This window comes from Propithecus coquereli, unplaced genomic scaffold (assembly GCF_000956105.1).
Source record: "Propithecus coquereli isolate 6110/MARCELLA unplaced genomic scaffold, Pcoq_1.0 Scaffold5, whole genome shotgun sequence".
NCBI lineage: Eukaryota > Metazoa > Chordata > Mammalia > Primates > Indriidae > Propithecus > Propithecus coquereli.
Genome location: NW_012150840.1, coordinates 3,888,361 through 3,908,333, shown reverse-complemented (window position 1 = coordinate 3,908,333; position 19,973 = coordinate 3,888,361). Strand labels below are relative to the sequence as shown.

The following is a 19,973-nucleotide window of genomic DNA, read 5'->3' as shown; positions in this document are numbered from 1 at the left end:
TTTAAAGAAAATTGTATTTTCCCTTGTTTCTTTTATTCTTTGGCATAGAAATTTCAAAGTATGCTTTCATTCTTGCTCCTTACATTTGCCAGAGCCATTTTTAGGGAAAAAGTTGAATTAGGTATAACAGAATTATTAATTTTTTTGTAACACAATCAAGTAATTAAAATCAACAGTATGGATAGAAACTGAGAACATTTTGTTCATCTCATCTCTGTATTATCTGTGATAAGTACAGTATCTGGCACGTAGTAGAAAACCAATGAATATTTGCTGAATAAATGAATGAATAGGAGATGAAATTGAAAAAGAAAGAAGTTTTTTTTTTCTTTTCAATAGGCTGACAGAGAACTGAATATGCTTACGTGCTGATGGGAAAATTCTCATTAAAGGGAGGAAATTCACTATGAAAGAGGGAGAAGGAAGAGATAGATCATAGCATATGATTTCTTAGAAAAGAAATTTAATGGGATCAAAGCACTGGAGTCACTGACCTTAGGGAGGCTGCTGAACACAAACAATGACTAAGTTTCAGATTTGAGAGTTTTCGTGCAAGTTACCTGTTCTTCCTGGTTCTGATTACTCTCCTTCTGATGTGTACTGGCAGAACCACCCTAAGCCAATGCTTTCCTACCACACTGCTCGCATAGCTCATCTCAGCACTGGTGCACGTGGAAGCATATAGATCCTTCCTCATCCTTTGTTTATGTCCTTGTTCCCCTTTTTTCACACAGCAACTCATGATGTGAATTTTTCTTGCCTAACAACTGGGAATTTCTATTCATTTCAGTTCCTCATTCCCCAGAATCCTTAACACAACTAATTTGTGGTGGAGTCAGAACGAAAACAAAAATTTCCAATCCAATTCTATTGTTTATAAATGGAGTTGTAATGAGAACTTTTCTTGTTTTCTACAGGGAGAGATTTCTCTCTTATTAATGGAGAAGGAATTGAGCCATGTCATTCAGTTGACAGAGCTTGATACAAATTTTATCTATCATTATATTAGAACCACACCAAGCAACTCTAGAAAATATGTAGAAATTTCCCCTCTGGGAAGCTTTGCTCACGTCCCCGAGGATGGTTGGGTGCCCCTCCAGTGAGTTCTTCTTGTAGCACCCTATGTAGCATTTGTGACACTGAACAGAAGTGGTTTACCTGGCTGCAATCGACTGTAGTTTCCCTGGGGATAGAGGTGATCTGTGCATCATTTTATCTCATAATCTCACAGAGTCTTGTACATAGAAGATGATCAATACTGAATAATATCCAATAAGCCAATCAAAAAGTCTGAAGAGCTTGACATATTGGGCTTTTTGTTTTTTTCACAAATGAATGTTTAATTGCAGTGAGCATGGTTTTCACTGATATATAAACACAGAGAGCCTATATTAAGATCTTATGGCTGATGGAAAAAATTGATAACTGAGAAAAAACTGATAACTGAGAGGCAGTTGTAGACAGTGGTTGAGAACACGGGCTCTGGGGTCAGAATACCTGGGTTTGAATCTTGACTCCACCACTTCCCTAGCTGTTTGACCTTGGACAAGCAACCTAACCTCTCTGCCTTTAGTTTCATCATATCTAAAAGAGAAATGATAATAGATCTATCTCAGAGAGTTGTTTTAAGGTTAAATGAGCTTATAAAGGTGTATGATACATAATAATCACTATATGTGTATTATTATTATTTAATTGTGGGAATAGTAGGAATATTTTCCACAACACTTTGTATTAAAACCATGCTTTATATTTTCCAAGTGCTTAAATTAAGTGTCTCCATGCATTATCTTGTAAAATATCTTCACCTCCCTGCTTTTGTTTTATATCTGAGGCTAGAAAAAACCCTAAATTTATGAATGAGTAAAATTTAATTTTTTTAAAAATTAAAAAACATTGATATTTATTTTTATATGTAGGACCTGCCACTGGTCAGAGGACTTTGCCCCCATGCTGTGCCATTAGAACATGGCTACTTTGGACATATGAGCTTCCAATCAGATGGATCATTACTGCACACTCTTAAATGTGAAAGGATTGGCCCTTCAGATGAAGAAGTCACATACATTTAAATTGCAGTTAAAATGTATTTTTTGAAGAAATTCTTTACATGCAGTTGTTCTAAGGAGTCAAAAAAATCACCCTCTCTTTGTGGAATACATGAGAATATTTACTGAAGTGTTTCCATGAAGGTGTGCCAAAGAAATCAAAGGCTAATTTTTAGCTAACTTGCTCTAAGCAAATGTGTCACTCAGTATTTGCTTCATCTGACCAAAATGCTAAGCTTGTTGAAAGTATTGTAAAGAAAAGAAATATACTCTAAACTCTGAATTCAGCAACAAAAGGTCTATTTTGTGGCAGCGGTGGCATTAGGTAGAAGTAGCCATGAACCTAGAAACCGAAAACGTTGGGTTTGCATCTCTGTCTTGTTACCTATTTGCCATTTGGCCTTATTGCCTTTGAGCATCTGTTCATTGAGTGAAATTGTTGAATATCTGCAATGGGTCAGACACTGTGCTAGAGGCTGAGGGGGCAGGGGAGGAATCCCACTGGGCCTGGGGGAGGTCTTGGTGGGAAGAATGTGGAAAGCTGAGTACATCCTCTGGAAAGCTGGAAGATAGAGCAGCCACTGCGTGGCATTGAAGAAAGTGTGTTGTATGCATAGAGGGTCAGGATTCACCCCCTCACTCAATTATTGATCCATTCACTCAACATTGATTGTGCTAAGTTCTGGGAATATTATACTGAATCGGACAGGTAATGGCTTGATCTCAGGGAGCTTACATTCTGGAGAAGGTGATAGGTGATACAGACAACAAGCAGATTCACAATACAGTGTCAGGAAGAAGAAAGGGTTGTGAAGAAAAGTATTAATAAAGCAGGTTAAGGGTATGGACTAAGGGGGTTCCTGCTTTAGAGGGTGACATTTGAGAGGCCTGAATGAAGTTAGGGAGGGAACCATGTAAGCATGTTCTAGGTTTTGGGAGCAGAATATCCAGTAGCTCCTGTGGCAGGTGGGTGCTAAGTGGGCACAGGCATCCATGAGGCCAGTGCACAGGAAGGTAGAAGAGAGGGGCAGGAGATGAATTTAGAGATGAAGACAGGGGCCGGATTGTGCAGGCTTTGGTTTGATTCTGATTGTGATAGGAACCTCTGGAAACTTTTCAGCAGCTCAGTGACATGATCTGATTTTATTTTAAAGTTATGTACTGGCTGCTGTGATGAGAATATACTGCTGGAGGCAAAGATGGAAATAAAGAGCCAGTTCGAAGTCTATTGCAGAAGTACAGGGGAAACATGGATTGGGCAGGAGGGTAGCTGTGAACGTAGTAGGAAGTGCTCATAATTGGGGATTTTTGGGAAAATATTAGCAAATGTAAAAAATGGCAGAGTGTGTAAGAAGCCAGTAGTTCAGGGTTTCTGGAGTTTGAATTTGGGGTGTACAGTATCAGAAGATGAAGGTGGAGATTAGGCCTGTGTGTACAAGGGTGCCACGTTGGGGATTAAGCAGGGGAGGGGCATGAGCAGATTTGCATTTTAGCCAATCCGCCTGGCTGTACCGAAGGTGGGTATGGTGGAGGCTATTTTCACTTATCAAATATCTGTGTGCTCCTCTCCCCTTTCCAGCCTCCCATGCTGCTGGGTTGGGGCCATGTGGCTGGTCTTTGCCAGTGAGAGGTGGGAGGAAGTGGCCAGCATGACCTTCTAGTCTTCTCCTCTTTGGTGATGACCATGGGAGCTCATGTGGAGATGACAGTCACAAATGGAAGCAAGCTGGGTCCCATTTGGATCATCACGGCTCTGGAGGGCTGTGTGATCCGCATCCACCCTGTTTATGTGAACTATATGTAACAACTGGTTACTCTTAAGCCACTTTTAAGTTTTCAGGCCTCTTTGTTCCCTTAGAAAAGTCAAGTATTACTCAGTTCTTACAGTTGGGACATGATCACTGGCAAGGATATCAAATAGGGGGCTGTTACAGTAATTCAGCTGAGAGATGGCGAGTGCCTGACCCAGGGCAGTGGCAATACAGATTTCTCACCCGTCAATGGGAAGGAATGCCCAATGCCATGTTTGTTAGAAGGATTAAATGGCAATATGGAAGCACCTGCAGACTGAAAGCTGGGAAATTTAGGTGGCATATTTCTTCTTCACTGTGTTAATGACAGCTGTCAGCCTCAGTCACCTAACCTTTTCATGTAAATGTTCAGTTTTAACCTACTGTCAGGTTATGTACTACCTGACAGGAACCCTGAAGATCTTTTTCATCATATGCTTATTATAGCTGACATTTCTGCCACAGAGATGTGCCCAGTAGAATGAACTTGATATGGCTTTATTCCATACATGTCAAACCTTGACAGTAATGATATATCGAAAAGGTGAATATTTGGTACCAAGTGTTATTAGAAGAGAATAAAACCTAGTAATGTGGTAGACAGTAAGAGAAGAAATTCAGTAATGTATCATGCAGTGTTTCATGGGGTACAGTCTTGAAAATCAGAAAGGTAGGGGCAGTTTTATCAAATCAGGACTTACAACCTTTGAAATCTATTAAACAAATGCCATTTCTGTTGACTTAACATGTTTGTATTGGCTCCATTCATCATAAGCAATTAATAAGCTTTGCTTTTTGACCAGCTCGTAATGAATAGGTTGAAGGTGGAAAATGTCTGTAGCTAGAATACTCAAAGTTTCTCCAAACCTTAGTTCCTAGGAAGTGTAAGGGGAGAAATCTGCTCTGCCTTTAAAGTGACTAGATGATGAATTTTTTCCTGTCTTCATATATCATCCATAGATTTGTTCCTCTAATTTGGTGATGATGTGATTGTCATGTACATGATAGTCTCTTAGTGATTAGTCTTTAAAAGATCCAGTCTTAATTAAACACAGGATGGAATATTATCTTTAAAATAAGTCAATGAAATGTCCTGTCATTTATAAAATAACTCAGACTGCTTGCTTAACAATAGTTGACTTTATATTACTTAATTTATTGTTCCATGCAATGTACAAGGTTGTCCCAGGAAATACACAATTCATGGAATACATGTTTTCTTGTTTACAAAAAGTTTGCACTTTACGTAGAGAAGTTAAAACTACTGAAGTGATTTAAAAAAAAGAAGTGGAAAGTTACAGGTCAACATAAAGGAATACAGTACAGACCGAACATGCAGATTGCCAGGATACCATGGTTCCCAGGCCCTCTAGATCTGCAAGAGTATAACTGTGTTGAGGACTCTGACTTATATTCAGCCATCTGGCCTCCTGATTCTTCCTCAGGCCTTTTGGTTTATTTCTCTCTTTATCTGCTAGCACCTGCTCCATTCCAGATCCTCCTCATTTCTCTCTTCGTAGAGATGGTGACCAATCTGGTGGCTTGTTTACCTGTCTTTAGTCTCTTTCCTGCTCTAATCCAACTTGTCTAAAACTGTCAGAGGAAGCTTTTTTTTCAAATAGCATTTTACCCATTATTCATTAAACACTGGTTTCAGACTCAAAGAATGCTACTGTAAGACTCACAAAGCACAGTGGCAGGGAATACAGAGAGTCTGTGTCTCAACCCAACAAGCTCTGTAGAGAAAGCAGCAAGCCCTGCTGACTCACATAGACTGTCCTTGCTCTCTGTCACTGCCTAGATTATTTTTTAGTCAAATTACCACCTAGCACTCCTACTTTTGCTTTTCCTGTAGGTAGTCATGGTCTTTCATGGCTAGTTCCTTCTCTACATCGGTCTATGACATTGGATGATGTAGCAGCTACCTATTCTTAGATTTGCTAAAATGGGCTCCTCAGTTGCTGGCCTGCATTAGCTTCTTGGGATTGTGGCAACAGCCTCTCATGTGCCCCAAAGCCTGCACCTCCTCCATCCTGCTTAGTGCAGTGATTGTAAAACAGTTTTCCATGGAGATCTGCAAAATGTTCCTGGGTTTTCAATGAACAAAAGGGGTTCCGAGAACAAACAAATATGAAAAATGGTGTCTTTACTGCAGGGCTTCTCTGAGCTTTTGATATGCTAATATGCATTGTGATATGCTAATGTGAATTGGGACTCTCCAAGAGGGAGGATTAATATACAACATTAATGAAACTTTTTATTTGATCTAGAGACTATTTTTTTGAGAAATATCCATTACCATCACAGAGAATTACAGTGTTCCAATAAACTACAGTTTTCAAATTTTGGATTGCTCCATCAAATCAAATTCCTTACACCTTGACCAACTCATCTTGCCTTCTCTGGACATAATTTTCTCATCTCACTCATATGTTTTTAAAAATTCTCTCTCTATTCTTAACCTTCAGAGTGAGCTTAATTAGTCTGTATATAGTCTTAGCAAAAAAAGAACAGCGTGGTTTCAGATCCTAGAGCCCTGTTGTTATACTTTATGCTCATGCAGATGAATGTAAAAAAACAATTTGGGGAAGAGTGATATTCTAGGCTAGGAGGAAATTCCTTTCAAGGCACCCCATCGGGCAGTTTGAGAGACACGTTCATCCAGGTAAAATGATTGTGTAGGCACTCATGACATGAGATGGACGTACTTGTAAACAGGGAAGCCGTCTGAGTTCAGATGTTAGTTGAACTCCTGTGAATGGACAGATTTCCTCAGAGACTGCTTTCAGATGCAAGTGATGAGCAGAAGCCTGTAGACTTTGTCTCTTGTAATGGGAGAGAGAGCCGTAGAAAGAGGAATTGGAACACGGGCAGAGTGACCCATGGTATTCATGGTTTAGCCAGGATAGCTCTCCTTATTCCTGTTGTCCTGGCATAACTACTGAGTGCCTTCTTTTATGCTCAAAAAGGCGTCAGTTTAGATAATTGTAAAAGCACCTTAGATGAGGGAGGAGATGAGAGTCAGTCGAGGAGCAGTGTGTCCTAGAAGTAGACAGCAATATTTTAAAGGAAACGAGTCATGAAGGCTGTCAAGGGCAACATCAAGTTAGCAATGATGGGACTTAACCAATATTTTAATGTAGAACAGTTTCAGTAGGAAAGTAAGGTCAGCTCATTTAGTTTTGACCTTATTCACCCTTTCAGAGCATTTTGACAAATGTATTTTTATTTAATGATCAGGATTTTAAAGAGTATGAGAAAATTCATAATCATGAAACTTTACAACGATATTGCTTCAAGTGTTAGTTAAAAATAAAAATATGGATATAAAATCGTTTATCTGTGTATCTTCCATGGTGCCTAGCACTGCATTTACACATGGCAAGCACTCAAGGTGCGCTCAGCGTTTGATGAATGCCCTGACTATTGGCTGATGCATAAAAGGCCGAATTATATTTATAAAATGCATAAAATACCATTCTTAAAACTTTTGACAAAATACATACAATTTTATGTCTTTTGTGCTCACATAAACTAGTTTTATAATTTCCCCAATGCATTTTTTTCATATTAATTGACAACTTTTGTTTATAACCACTTTGTTGAAGAACACCAGTTATTTTTACGGATTATGAGGGAAATAGATGATACTGGCCCTGCCTTAAAGAGCTTATAGAATAAATTTATTCAAGATTACATTGGCTTTCCTTTGATGAATTGTTTGCTATGCTGTACATGAGATTTTAATGGGTAGTAAGATAATTCATGCACCATACCAGACAGCTGGAGAGGTGCAGTGGTGTTGATGCTCCGTGACACTCACATGATTAGAAAAAGTCTTACATCCCTTTATTTATAGCTGGGCTAACTAAACCTTATTTATTTGTTCACTGGTTAAAACTCTCACTTGGTTGGAAAAGAAGTTAGGGGTGTAGTTTCTTTTTTCCAGGAGTTGGGAGTCTATGTAGGGAAGTGATAAATTAATTTTTAGAAAAAATACAAAATACTGAATCTGGCTGATAGAAACTTTTTCCTATTGTATGTATAGATCCTATAGGTTCTCTCAGAGTATCTTTACTTTCCAGGCTATAAGATACACTAATCTTTTCTTAAGGAGGAAAATCAAATGACAGAAATCAATATTTTAGGAAATTTTTCCCATTGGCTGTGTGTAGGCTGTATTCTAACAAAAAATCGGAGATAAAGAGAACAGTTAGGAAGCTGTTATGGTAAACCATGGGATGGTAAGACTAGATTCTGGGATGTTAATACAAAGGAGTCCATGAGTCCATGAGTGTAAGTGATATTATGAAGGAAGAATGAAAAACTCTAAGTAGTTGATTTATAAAGGGCATCATACAGAGAGAGGAGCAAACAAAGGACCCGAGGAGAATAATGGTGCTATTGACCAAAATTCCTGCCTGGTAAGACTGTTGGGACTTTCACCTGTGAAAAGCTGTGACTTTGTGTCTCCACCATGTAAAGGGTGTACATTGAAGAAATGTTCATGGGAAGAAATTTATTAAAGCTCACCTCTCTTTCCAACTCCCAAAGGCAAATCTGTATCCCACCCACCCAAAATGCTGTTTATCTGGTTTGGAAACTCAATTTTTAGTAGTTTCCGGATTAGAAGGAAAGCAGGAAAATGGTGATAATCCACTGTATCTCTCGACCTAGACAATTACTCTGTCCAGTACTTTAAAGAAAGGATTCAGAGATTGCTGGTTAAAGACATGTTCACTTGTTCCTGGGTTCAGTGGCCTGACCCTGGAAGCAGGCTTCAGAAAGTGTTGGCAGAATATCTCAACTAGACTGAGAGGGAAGTTTAATGGTTGCAGCAAAGACGTAATCATATGTGATTTGAAGTTGGTGATGGGAAGACTATAGATGTTAGATTTGCATTACTCATGTTTGCTGGGTATTTCACCCCCTAAGATTTACTAATTAGAAATTCTATTCTATTACTAAGTATATATCCAATTTCTTTTGAATTTTTAATTCTTTCAAAGTAAAGATTAATGCCTTTGTTTAATGTGTATCATAATGAATAAGCTGTCTTTCTCAGCATAAGCAAAGTAAACTAAAATTTCCCTTTTATATTATAGAGATATTAGTGAAATTTCTTTTCTACTGCTACTTTTGGTCCTGTAGCAACCACAGCAAATGTAACGGTTCCTTATCTGTATCCAGTTAAGCATATCCTATCTTAGCAATGGGCCCAGATCGTCTCTTGGTGCATATTGTTTCAGGGGTGCATACTGTTTCTACTTGGCCTACTGGACCCTGGGAGTAATTAATTCTTTGGTATCTGCCATTCACACTTAAGAACTTTTGATCAGATCAATAAATAGTAAGCAACTAACATTGTCTACAAGAAGTCTTTGTGGAACAGAATAATTGTTAGTTGCAGTATCAACCTTAAAGCTGATTTGGGTGTTAGGTTGTATAGTCGTTGACATTGAAGCTCTGGTCTGACTTTGGTCAGATTAATTTCCTTATTTTGTTTTCTTATATTTACAATGAAGATAAAATAGTAACTTAGAGTGATTGTATGGCTTTGAAGACATTATGTATATAAAGCTCATAATAACCACTAAGTGAAAAGGTTTGCTCTCACCTTCAGTATCTTGTGTTTCTTAACGACCTTCCATGAATATGTCACCTGAGAATTGACCTAATTGCTCTTGAAGGAGATTTGTAGTTTCTACTTTTCTAAAAAATACAAATAATTTACTGTTTTCATGAAAATTATGCATGCTTATTGCAAAATAATCAAATAATACAGAAAAGTCTTTAAGCTTTTTAAAACTTTTGCTTCTTTAAAACAAAATAAAACAAAAACCACTACAAATCCTATTGCCCAAAGGTTAACTGTTAATGTTTTGTAAACGTCCTTCTAGTCATGTTTCAATGTATGTCCATAAATCATTCTCCCCACATTGAGATATTATATAAGAAATATATAAGAAATTAAGGAACCTGCTTATTGCCCAGAGCTCTTAATGGCTACCTAGTTTATAATTGTATTAATGTGCCAGTGCTTGTATCACCCAGTCTTTATTTTGGAATGTTTTACTTTTTGTTCTCTCATATTATAAACAATATTTCAGTGAACATTTTTATGCACTCTTTTCATAATGACAAGTATAACTTCCAAAAAATGGAATAATTGGGCCAAATAATATACCCATTTAAACTTTTAATCTGTACTTGGTATAGGTATCTCTTCGCGATTAATTTCTGATGGAGTCTTTATCTACAATGTTAAAATATGATATTTATTTTTCATAAACTACTAAGTTTCAATAATTGATGTCCCTGGGTTCTAATTCTTAGAATAGTGTAGCAGATAATTTTCACCTTAGCTATAGCATTTGTGATTTTTATCCCTTTTAGGTTTTTTTTTTTTTTTTTGCCTTCCATCTCTTCAGACTAGCAAGTCAGAATACTTTAATAGTATTCTCAGTCATATTGGACTGAGATGGTTCTTGTGCACTGGTAATTTACTTTGCTACGCAAAAAGAATATTTTAAGTTTAATTCGACTTTTGTTTTTTGTGCTCAGAAGCTTTGTGTACAGAACTATGCTATCAGTAGAGAGATGTAAAGAACTTTAAAAGGTACTTGCTTTCAAGAACTTCATTATATTATAGCAATATATGTTAATACACATTAAAAATAACACAGCAAGGCGTATAATTGCTATTTTAAGGAGCGATGCTATGTTCTCTAGGATATAAGGAGAAATTCTTTGACCTGAGATAATCAGAAGAGATTTTATGAAGAAAATAATAGGCCTGAAGAGTGGCCAAGATTTAGGAAGCATGGAGCAAAAGGGAGGGCTTTCATGGGGGAGAGATAAATCAGCTATCTATTGCCGCATAAGAAATGACTCCAAACCATAGTAACCTAAACCCACAATGACTCATTATTCCTCACGAACATGTGGGTTGACTGAGCAATTGGTTCTTCTGCTCATCTTGCTTGGGTTCCTTCAGACAGCTACATTGAGCTGACACATTATTTGGGAACTAACTTTGGCTGGGACCATTAGAATAAACACATCTCTATTCTTGCTCTCTTGCTGTCTGTCCCTCAGTACAATTCAGGCTTCTTCAAGGGATGGTGATTTCCAGGCAGCATCCCAAGAAAGTAAAGGCAAAACCTACAAATCCTCTTAAGGACTAACTCCGGAAGTTGCTTAATATCAACTCTGCCACATCCTTTTGACCAAAGGAATTCACAAAGCTAGCCCAGATTCAAGGAAATAGATTCCATCTTTTGGTAGGAGAAGCAGTAAAGTCTTACTGCAGAGGAATGTGCCTACCAAGATAGGAAAAATTTGTGGTCATCTTTTGAAATCCACCACAATAGAACTGCATGAACAAATATTTGCAAGCAAAAATGAATTGTTTTGAGGGTCAGCAAGAAGATATGTTATGACATTATTTTTCAGAAATTATAAGAAGCTCTTAGCTATTCCACAGGGACCACTCTGAGGACCCTCAGCAGTTTATTTAGGTTGTTGGTGGTGCCACCTCAGTCTTTGGCTCTTGCATCAATAGTACTGTGTTTTGGCATGAAGGTCTTTCAATATTATTTCAAGTATTAATACTTCCATATTGAAGTAAACATAATGATAACACTAAATTTATAGATAAATAGAAAAAGTGATTTAATTATAGTCTGTATTTATAGTTTCTTTAATATTCTGCTGTTAAAGATTAGAGAAATGGCTTGTAGGTATCATTACTGAAAAGAAAAGATTTCTGGGTCATTCAAATGTATATCTAGTACAAAATATATAGGAAACAGCCATAAACAAAAGAAGTTCTATTTTTTCACTATAGTAAAACCATTCTAGTCTCACTCACTGTATTTTTTTCATTCTTTTTTTTTTTCTCCTGTAACTGATAAAGCTAAACTTATAATTAGGTAAAGGAAATAATCTTTGTATTTCATAATTTGAAGACTTAGGAAAATCTCTGTATCAAAACAATGTCTGAACTTTCACCATTGAAGTTTCTTTATGTTTTAATTTTTTAATGAAAGATACAGATAAGAATTTATATATATCCTGAAAGGTATAACTCATGCCATTATTATCAATCATCAGATAAGATCATAACTGTATCATGTGTTTGTGTGTGTGTGTGTGTGTGTGTGTGTGTGTATGAATGGAGATGATACAGAAGGAAATATGCCTTCTCCCAGCTTAACAGAGGAAAAAAATATTAGAAACAAAATAAAAGTGCCAAAAGCACATGTCATCAGCTACATAACTTGTGAAATATGTTATACTTTCAGTTGTTCCTTGAATCTATATAAAGCAATTTTTAGAGATAGGCCATAAAAGCAAACAAAATCTCTTCAGTTACAAAAAAATGTTAATCGTGCTATCTTTTCCAAGTTGGTGTTCTATTCCTTGAGAACATAAAGTTGTGTGTTTATGCTGAACCTTGCCCAGTTTTACATCACTTGATAGAAACTGATCTTATTTTCCTTTAGTCACTCCTATTCAGCTGAAGTTTGGTCTTTCTTTGGAACTAAAAATTTTGAAAAATAATGTCGAAAATGTGTGTTTTTTTCTTTTTGGCCATCTCCAAGTGACTGGACACCATCAGTGTTTTCCGGCTATACACATCTTAAAAACTCCCTCACTTTTCTCCTCCCTCTGTTCCTTTCCAAGCTGGATTTAAAATTCCCAAGAAACAGAGAAAAGAGTGTCTAGTGCTCCAAGGTTGGCATACATAGCAGTGTCCTTGCTTGAGACTGTGGTTCAGTGCCTACGACAGCTCCCCTCCAGACTGTTTTTGATGACTAAGCTAGCCTTAGTCATTATGAGCTGGGCAACTGCACAACTAGGAGGGTGTGATGTTGTAAGCAGTGGGGCCCTGCAAGAAGGGGGTTAGGGTGGCGGTAAGCATAAAGAGGTAGGGAAGAGATGGGCATCTAGAGGGAGCTGGGGGCTTCTAAAGATAGCATACGATTTTAATCTCTGACTGTCTCTGGTTTTCTGACGGTTGATACATTTGGGAACTATTGTTTGACCTGTAATAAATGAGTCTGAAGTGATGAGGTCAGTATTCATTGAGCATCTATTATTATTGTTGTTCTTATTTCAGAGGCATTGTTCCATATTGGCCAGCTAGATTTTCACTAAAGTTATAAAAATTATTATAGCTATATAAGCAAGGTGAGTGTACTATTTTTATTAGAAGTCTAAATGAAGTGTGCTGGATTAGAGAGAATAAGGAAAATGAATTTATAGCATAAAAGAGAACAACTATCATAGAAGGATAAAGTAGAAATCAAACTATTTTGATTCTTAATATTCATTTTTATTTTAATTTCTTAGAGTTTCTCTGAAACTACCTTTCCGCATCTTTCCGTTCATCATCCTCCCTCCCTTTCTTTCATCTTCGATGTTACATTAGTAATTGATTTAATGTGGGCTCATGATTAACTTCCTAAAATTAAGTGACTTGTTAGGGTATATAGGGAATAATATCAATAATCATTGCCATATAATTATTGAAACTATTTTGGCAAAGTCAGTTGTTATGGTAATCATAGGATCAGCTCTAAGCTAGGTGAAATCTGTCCAACATTATGCTAAAATTTGATAAGTTCTAAAAGTGATACCTTCTGTATCTTAATTTACATCATTAGTTGACAGTTAATTCAGATAATGATTCAGCCAACTTGTTGTACTACCTGTAATTTCCCTCTCAAAAGTCCAACATCCCGGAGAGAGAAAATATATTAAATCATTTTCAGTATTTAAAACAACATACAGCAATTAATGAGATTAGTTTCTAACGCAATAATTGGCATAGTTCAGATACTAGATGGGGTGAGGCATAGATTAAGTGAAGACTGGGAGATAGAAAATGCTTGGCTCCCAAGTGGATGCCTAGAGGGTTCCTATAATATATGTATATGGGCCATTGCAAAAGAGCATCCAGGAAGCTGGGAGCAATTATGAGAGAGCTGGAAGGAGAGTATGTTTGAAACTGGAGGTCTCTGAAGATCACCTTCTGCCCTTTGTTCAAAGGCCAACCGGAGCCATTTCAAATGTTTTAGCAAGCTGTGTACTACACGGAAAAGCACAGATTGATGGAACACTTTCCTTCCACACCTTAAATATCATTATTAAAGGTAGACTTCAGTGAATATAAATGGAAAGGAAAATGATGGTTGGGCCACATAGGTGGCCTTAAGTTTTACCAGAAATTTATTCCTCTATCAGTATTTTAAACTGCTTGGTCTAAGGCCAATGATCACTTGCTAAGATTAGTAAAAGGAAGATAATTAGGAAAAGTAAATGTTGGACATCATTATGAACAGACACAAATATCTAATAAGGAAAGGTTGTTAATAAGGAGATGGATGGATGCAGCTTGACCTAATGAGTAAACAGAATAAATTGACAGGAGTACAGAATTTCTTCAGAGACCCAAATATAGCTATTTTATCTGTTACCATGAGTAACTCATAAAAGCGAAGGATGAGTTATAATTAATTGGCTGAACATAGATTTTTGTTTGCCTTTACAAATTGTTTAACCCTGAGAAATAAACTGTACTTCATTTATATGCTTGGAATGGCTATAAGTTTCTTTGTGGATTTTTGTAAACTATGAAAAGGAAAAGATTAGCCTTTTTTTCAAAGAATGTAATTTGGGAGAATTCAGAACTAATACTATTCTATAGAAAGTAGTGAATACTGACTGAGGGTGGGGGTTATGTCTCTTTTTATCAGTGTGTTCCTAGTGGCTAGTATAATGGCTGGCATATAATGGGTCTTCAATAAGTATCTACTAAGTTCAACAATGCTTGAATAAATAGTGATGCTGCAATTAGTTATAATAGCATTGTTCCATCTTTTAACCTATGTCACTTTTTGAAAACATTAAACATTCATTCATGACATTGATGTTTATATTATAAAAATAATAGGCATTTTTCAATTTTAAAATATAAAACCATATCAAATATTTAAAAGTGTTTTCCAAAATATGCTCTTGGGCTGTGATGTGTGTCATAGGGGGCTTATTACCCTCCTTCCCTTATTCCCCTACCCAACTGAGAACCACTCTGTTTTATATAGGGTTTAAATTATTATAATGGCATAACTAATTAAACTTAGTGACTTAAAAAAGAGTCACCATTTATTTTATTTGTGAATATACAATTTACACAGGGCTAGGATGGCATGACCTATTTCTGGTTCGGGTGGTATCAGCTGGGATGGCTTCAATGGTCCTGGAAAATCTGCTTTTTAATTGGCTCAGCCACGTGGCTGGCAAGCTGATGTTGTCAAGCTACGTGCTGCACATACAATCAGATTGATGGAACATTTTCTTTATATCTTAAATATCATTATTGAATATTATGAACATAAATAGAAATGAAGGTGATAGTTGAATGTAGTCTTCAGGGTTAACCAGAAATGTATACTCATATCAATATTTTCAATTGCTCAGCAAAGGCCAATGCTTAGCTGGGAGTTCAGCCGAGTCCACTGACCAGGGGCCTTTATTCCCCTCCACGTGGGCCTCTCTGGAAAAATGCTTGGCCTTCCTCACAGCATGGAAACTGGATTCCAAGAGCAAGGTGTTCCACTAGTGAGGAATTGGAAGTCTCTAGCTTCTTGAGGTCTGGGCCTGTATGTTGGCACATGACCATGGTTACCATAGTCTATTGGTCAAATGGTCATTGAATATGCCTAGATTCAAGGGAAAGGAACATAGACATTTCTTCTCAAAGGGGTCTCAGAGAATTCACAGCCATCTTTTTGGTGAATAAGAAAAATGTAAGTCTTTTAAGATAAGACATGTCCTAGTGTATATGTCAAATTTACTAAGACTTTAAATATGATAAGCTTACAAAATTAGCAGTTATCTTAAGTCTGAAAGTCTTCAGGAGAGCATATAAAATTTGACAGGAGGCCTATGAAGTTGTCACAAATCAGCCTAGTTATTACTAGTAAAGTGTGTGGATTGACTATAAGGTGTCTCCATTCGAAAGGTAAAAGAATTTAATGGGTCTCTAAAAAACTGGCCAGACCATGGGCATTCATGTTTGATGAATGACAATTGGTCTTCCCCGTTTATTTATTATCTTAATGGAGTTAGGACATGTAATACCTTGGCTTCTAAATATTTCATTCTTCTACCTGCTTTAATAATGTGTATTCCTTCTATGTTTTTTTTTTTTTTATCACTAGTAGTGAGATTTTGACATAAAAAAAGAATGTTTCTGAAAAGTTGTTTCTTAGTTTTTGGTGTGTGATTTTACTGGAAAAAAATATTTGAACAACTACTATGTCCCAGAAACTGATCTATGTTGGGGAAAATATAGCACTGAGCAAAAAGGACAAAGCCCACACCTGCTCTTGGGGAATTCACATTCCTAGTAGGGAGGATGGATAAAAAATCAAATAAATAAATATGTAATATAAAGTAGTGGTAAATAAAATAAAGAATCCAAAGGTATAGTAAGGGAGTAGAGAGTGATATTGGAGGAAGGGGATGTTTAGACAGTGGGGTGAGAGAAGGCCTCAGTGATGAGTGGGGTTTTGATCAGAGGAAACAGACCAAGTGTAATCTTGGAGAAGAGTGCTCTAGGCAGAAGGAACAGCTAGTGGAGGACCCTGAAGAGTAAATTGGTTTAAGATGTTTGAGTAGCAAGAAGAAGGCTGGTGTACTGGTGCAGAGGAAGGGAAGAAGACTGGTAGGAGTTATGATCAGTGAAAGAGGCAGTGCCATGTTTATATATGGCCTTGGACCATGACTAGGTTTGAATTTAGGTCTAAGGCTGATGGAAAAGGTTTTGAGTAGAAGAGGTCCCAAATCATATTTATATGCATGTGTTTATGGACTCTTTTGAATACTGTTTTATATGAATTATCTCATTTAACACAACACCTTTGTAAAGATTCTAATGTAATTTTAAAGTTACAAGTGTGGATAGAGAGGCCAACAGAGGTTAGTGACTGATTGGAAGATACACAGGCAGTAAGTGGGAAAGCACCACTCTTAAAGACTCTGCAAGGATGCTAGCAGTGAGAAGTGAGTGAATTGCTGCGTTTTGAAGGTAGAGCCAACAGATGTAGGAGATACATCAAAGAGTGGATTGAAGAATGACTTGCAGGTTTGGTCTGAGAAACTAGCTATGGCTTTGCCATTTACTAAGATGAAAAGTGCATTTGGCTGTTGGAGAAAGCGTCCTGTAAATTGAGTTATTTTTTGGACATGTTAGATCTAAATGACTATTGGACATCCAAGAACACGTATGTGTCTGTAATGTAGTGGGGAAGTATTATTTTGGGAGTTAGCAGCATAGAGGTAATTTGTACATATCAGTTTCCCTCATTATTTTGTGTCATGCTCCAAGGCCTCTCTCATTAAAGATGTGCCCATTTATCTTGGGAACAGAGACTTTGGTGGGCAACACTGTTGTTCCTTGCTGTGCAGTACTGTACTTGCCCTCACTATCTCCTTTGAAATCTGCTTCTTTCTTGTGTTGAAAATATTTTAAAGGAAGTGGTGGTTTCTCACTTAAAAATATACATATATTACATGAATCTATACATTATACATGTGATAAATTTTATAAAATTATACATTAAATAAGTGCATGTAAAAAAAAACTGGTGAAAGAAAGTCTTTAGTGTGGTTGATTGTATTGTGCCATTATCAATTTAGTGGTTTTAATATATTACTGTAATTGTATAAGATGTCACCATTGAGAGAAGCCACATGTGGATCCATGGGAGCTTTCTGCGCTATTTTTGAAACTTCTTTGAGTCTAAAATTATTTCAAAATTAAAAATGATAAGATAAAAATATGTATCAATACAATTGAATCTCTTACATTAAATTATTTTCTCTAGTCTTACCCAATGTAGGGACACTACATGCACATGAAAATGGGAGGCAGAAGTGGATATGCTTGTAATATGCCAAATTTAATGGGATGTTGATTTTCCTTCATTTATTAGTGCTGCAAACTTTTAATGCATTGGCAGTTTTCTTCATATTTTGGCTTGAACTTTTTATATGGGCAGAATGCATTTTGTGTGCATATTTAATATCCCCCAAAAGATGAAGTATGTAGTAATTTGTTAAACTAAAAGAGAATAATAAGACATTTGGCAAATGTAGCATATTGCAAACATCTTAGGGAGCCAAACAAGTTAAACATGTCAAAATAATAGGTAGTTCTGTGATATTTATTGACCATTTACAATTTCTGGGCACTACTAAAAAGCATGATTTCAGCATTATTTCATTAATGCCTAAAATGCTCATTATTTTAAAAATATAAATTCCCCTATTTCTCTTTTCTGAAAATGTAAAATTCCATAATTGTTAGATGATTCTTCTACTGTTAATTTGTTCACATTATTTCTATGTTTGTCTTTCTTAATAGCAACAATAGTGGAATAGAGATGTTAAGTCTGTGATTAGTTATATTTTTTGTTTTTGTTTTTAAATATGAATATTCAAAGATTTAAAAACTCAGTTGAGAAATGTCAACACTATATTCCTCCTACTCAGTTTTAACAAATATCGTCTGTCTTAAAGATTGTCCTGCATTGACATCAAACTCGCTAAATAACAACGGAAAAACTGACTAAATGCTTATAAAATAATAGTTTTCTGTTGCAAAATTATAATTTGTTATACTCAGAGGAGATCAGCTGTTCTTTAACAGACAAATGATTTTCTAAAAACAGTATATTAAAGATCTTAAGTTGCTTCACTAGCTTGATTTTATACAACTTCCATCAAATGGGATTTGGTTGATGAAACTGCAAAATCAAACAATCCATACTTTGTTTAGAAGAGTCATTTTTCAAATGCTTGGAGGATGTAGGATGGAAATGATCATTGCCTGGTATTCCACTTCTTTGTGAAATGTTTGTGGAATGCCTGTGGTTATTAAACATTGTGTTTACTGAATATCAAGGTGAATAAAGTACTGTCCCCTTTCAAAAGAGCTTCCTGTCAACAAGAGAGTGAAACCAGAAGAGAGGGATGGTTTGGGGGTGGTATAATATTGGAGACTGGAAGACCTGTGTTCAGTTTGGGTTGAACTCAACTACTTTTAAAAGCTTTTGCAAGATCAGGTCAGGTATTAGTAGGTGAATTATGGGTTGAGGTGGGGACAGAAGATCAGGGGCATTAAAAGACCCCATCCCATAGTCCCCCGTAGAGGAACAATGGTCAGTGAGTTGACTTTACACTTAATTAAAGTAATGGGATCAAAAAACTTATAATCACTGGAATATTGATATGAATTTAATAACTGGAATTTCCAGGCACTGCCAAAGTTTTATTTTAGCTATTAATTCTAACTCTGTTTGTCTCCAGAAACTTCTAAACATGGAGCATTTTAATTTGTCTCCATTCCCTATATTTCTCATGTTCTGTCAAAAATATTTATAACCAGGGAAGTATTCCAAAAGCTGGAAGGAGTAAGCAATGACAACGGGCATACATTTCGAAACTGGATCATCAATCCCCGAAAAATTTAAATTGATTAGGCTTCATTCAGGAGGACTAGGCTGGAGGATAACTTTAATCATAAGGCTAGGATTTCTTAGGCAAAATTATAACTTTGGATCATCTGATTCTTTATGAAATATTTTAACCATTTCTTATGTTTTGTCATGTTGACTAGCATGGTGAAATCATGTTTATCAGACCAAAGGTAACATTTCCTGAGTGAAAATCAGGTGCCAGGCACTCTTCTCAGGGTTTAACACACACTATCCCCAATAAGTGTAAAATTGTTCATAGATCTAGCCAATATTCATATTATTCTTTTTTACTTGGGATATTTGTTTCACTTCATAATTTCTTCTCTTTCAGCTCTTCTTTATGCAACTATTTTTGGAAATGTTACCACAATTTTCCAGCAAATGTATGCCAACACCAACCGCTACCATGAGATGCTGAATAATGTACGGGACTTTCTGAAACTCTATCAGGTCCCCAAAGGCCTTAGTGAACGAGTCATGGATTACATTGTCTCCACATGGTCCATGTCAAAAGGCATTGACACAGAAAAGGTATGGGTTATTATTATTATTATTATTTATTTCTGTTCTGTTTCAATAGGATC

The 19,973-nt window shown here is 36.4% G+C and overlaps 1 protein-coding gene across 2 annotated transcripts in view; it reads left to right on the top strand.

Moving 5' to 3' along the window:
* Positions 1–19,973, top strand: part of KCNH5 (potassium channel, voltage gated eag related subfamily H, member 5) — a 314,011-nt gene that overhangs the window by 193,543 nt on the left and 100,495 nt on the right. For both annotated transcript variants that reach the window (XM_012656129.1, XM_012656130.1), the window contains exon 8: positions 19,721–19,920. In XM_012656129.1, coding sequence (XP_012511583.1) covers positions 19,721–19,920 — 200 coding nt within the window. The remainder of the gene's footprint in view (positions 1–19,720; positions 19,921–19,973) is intronic.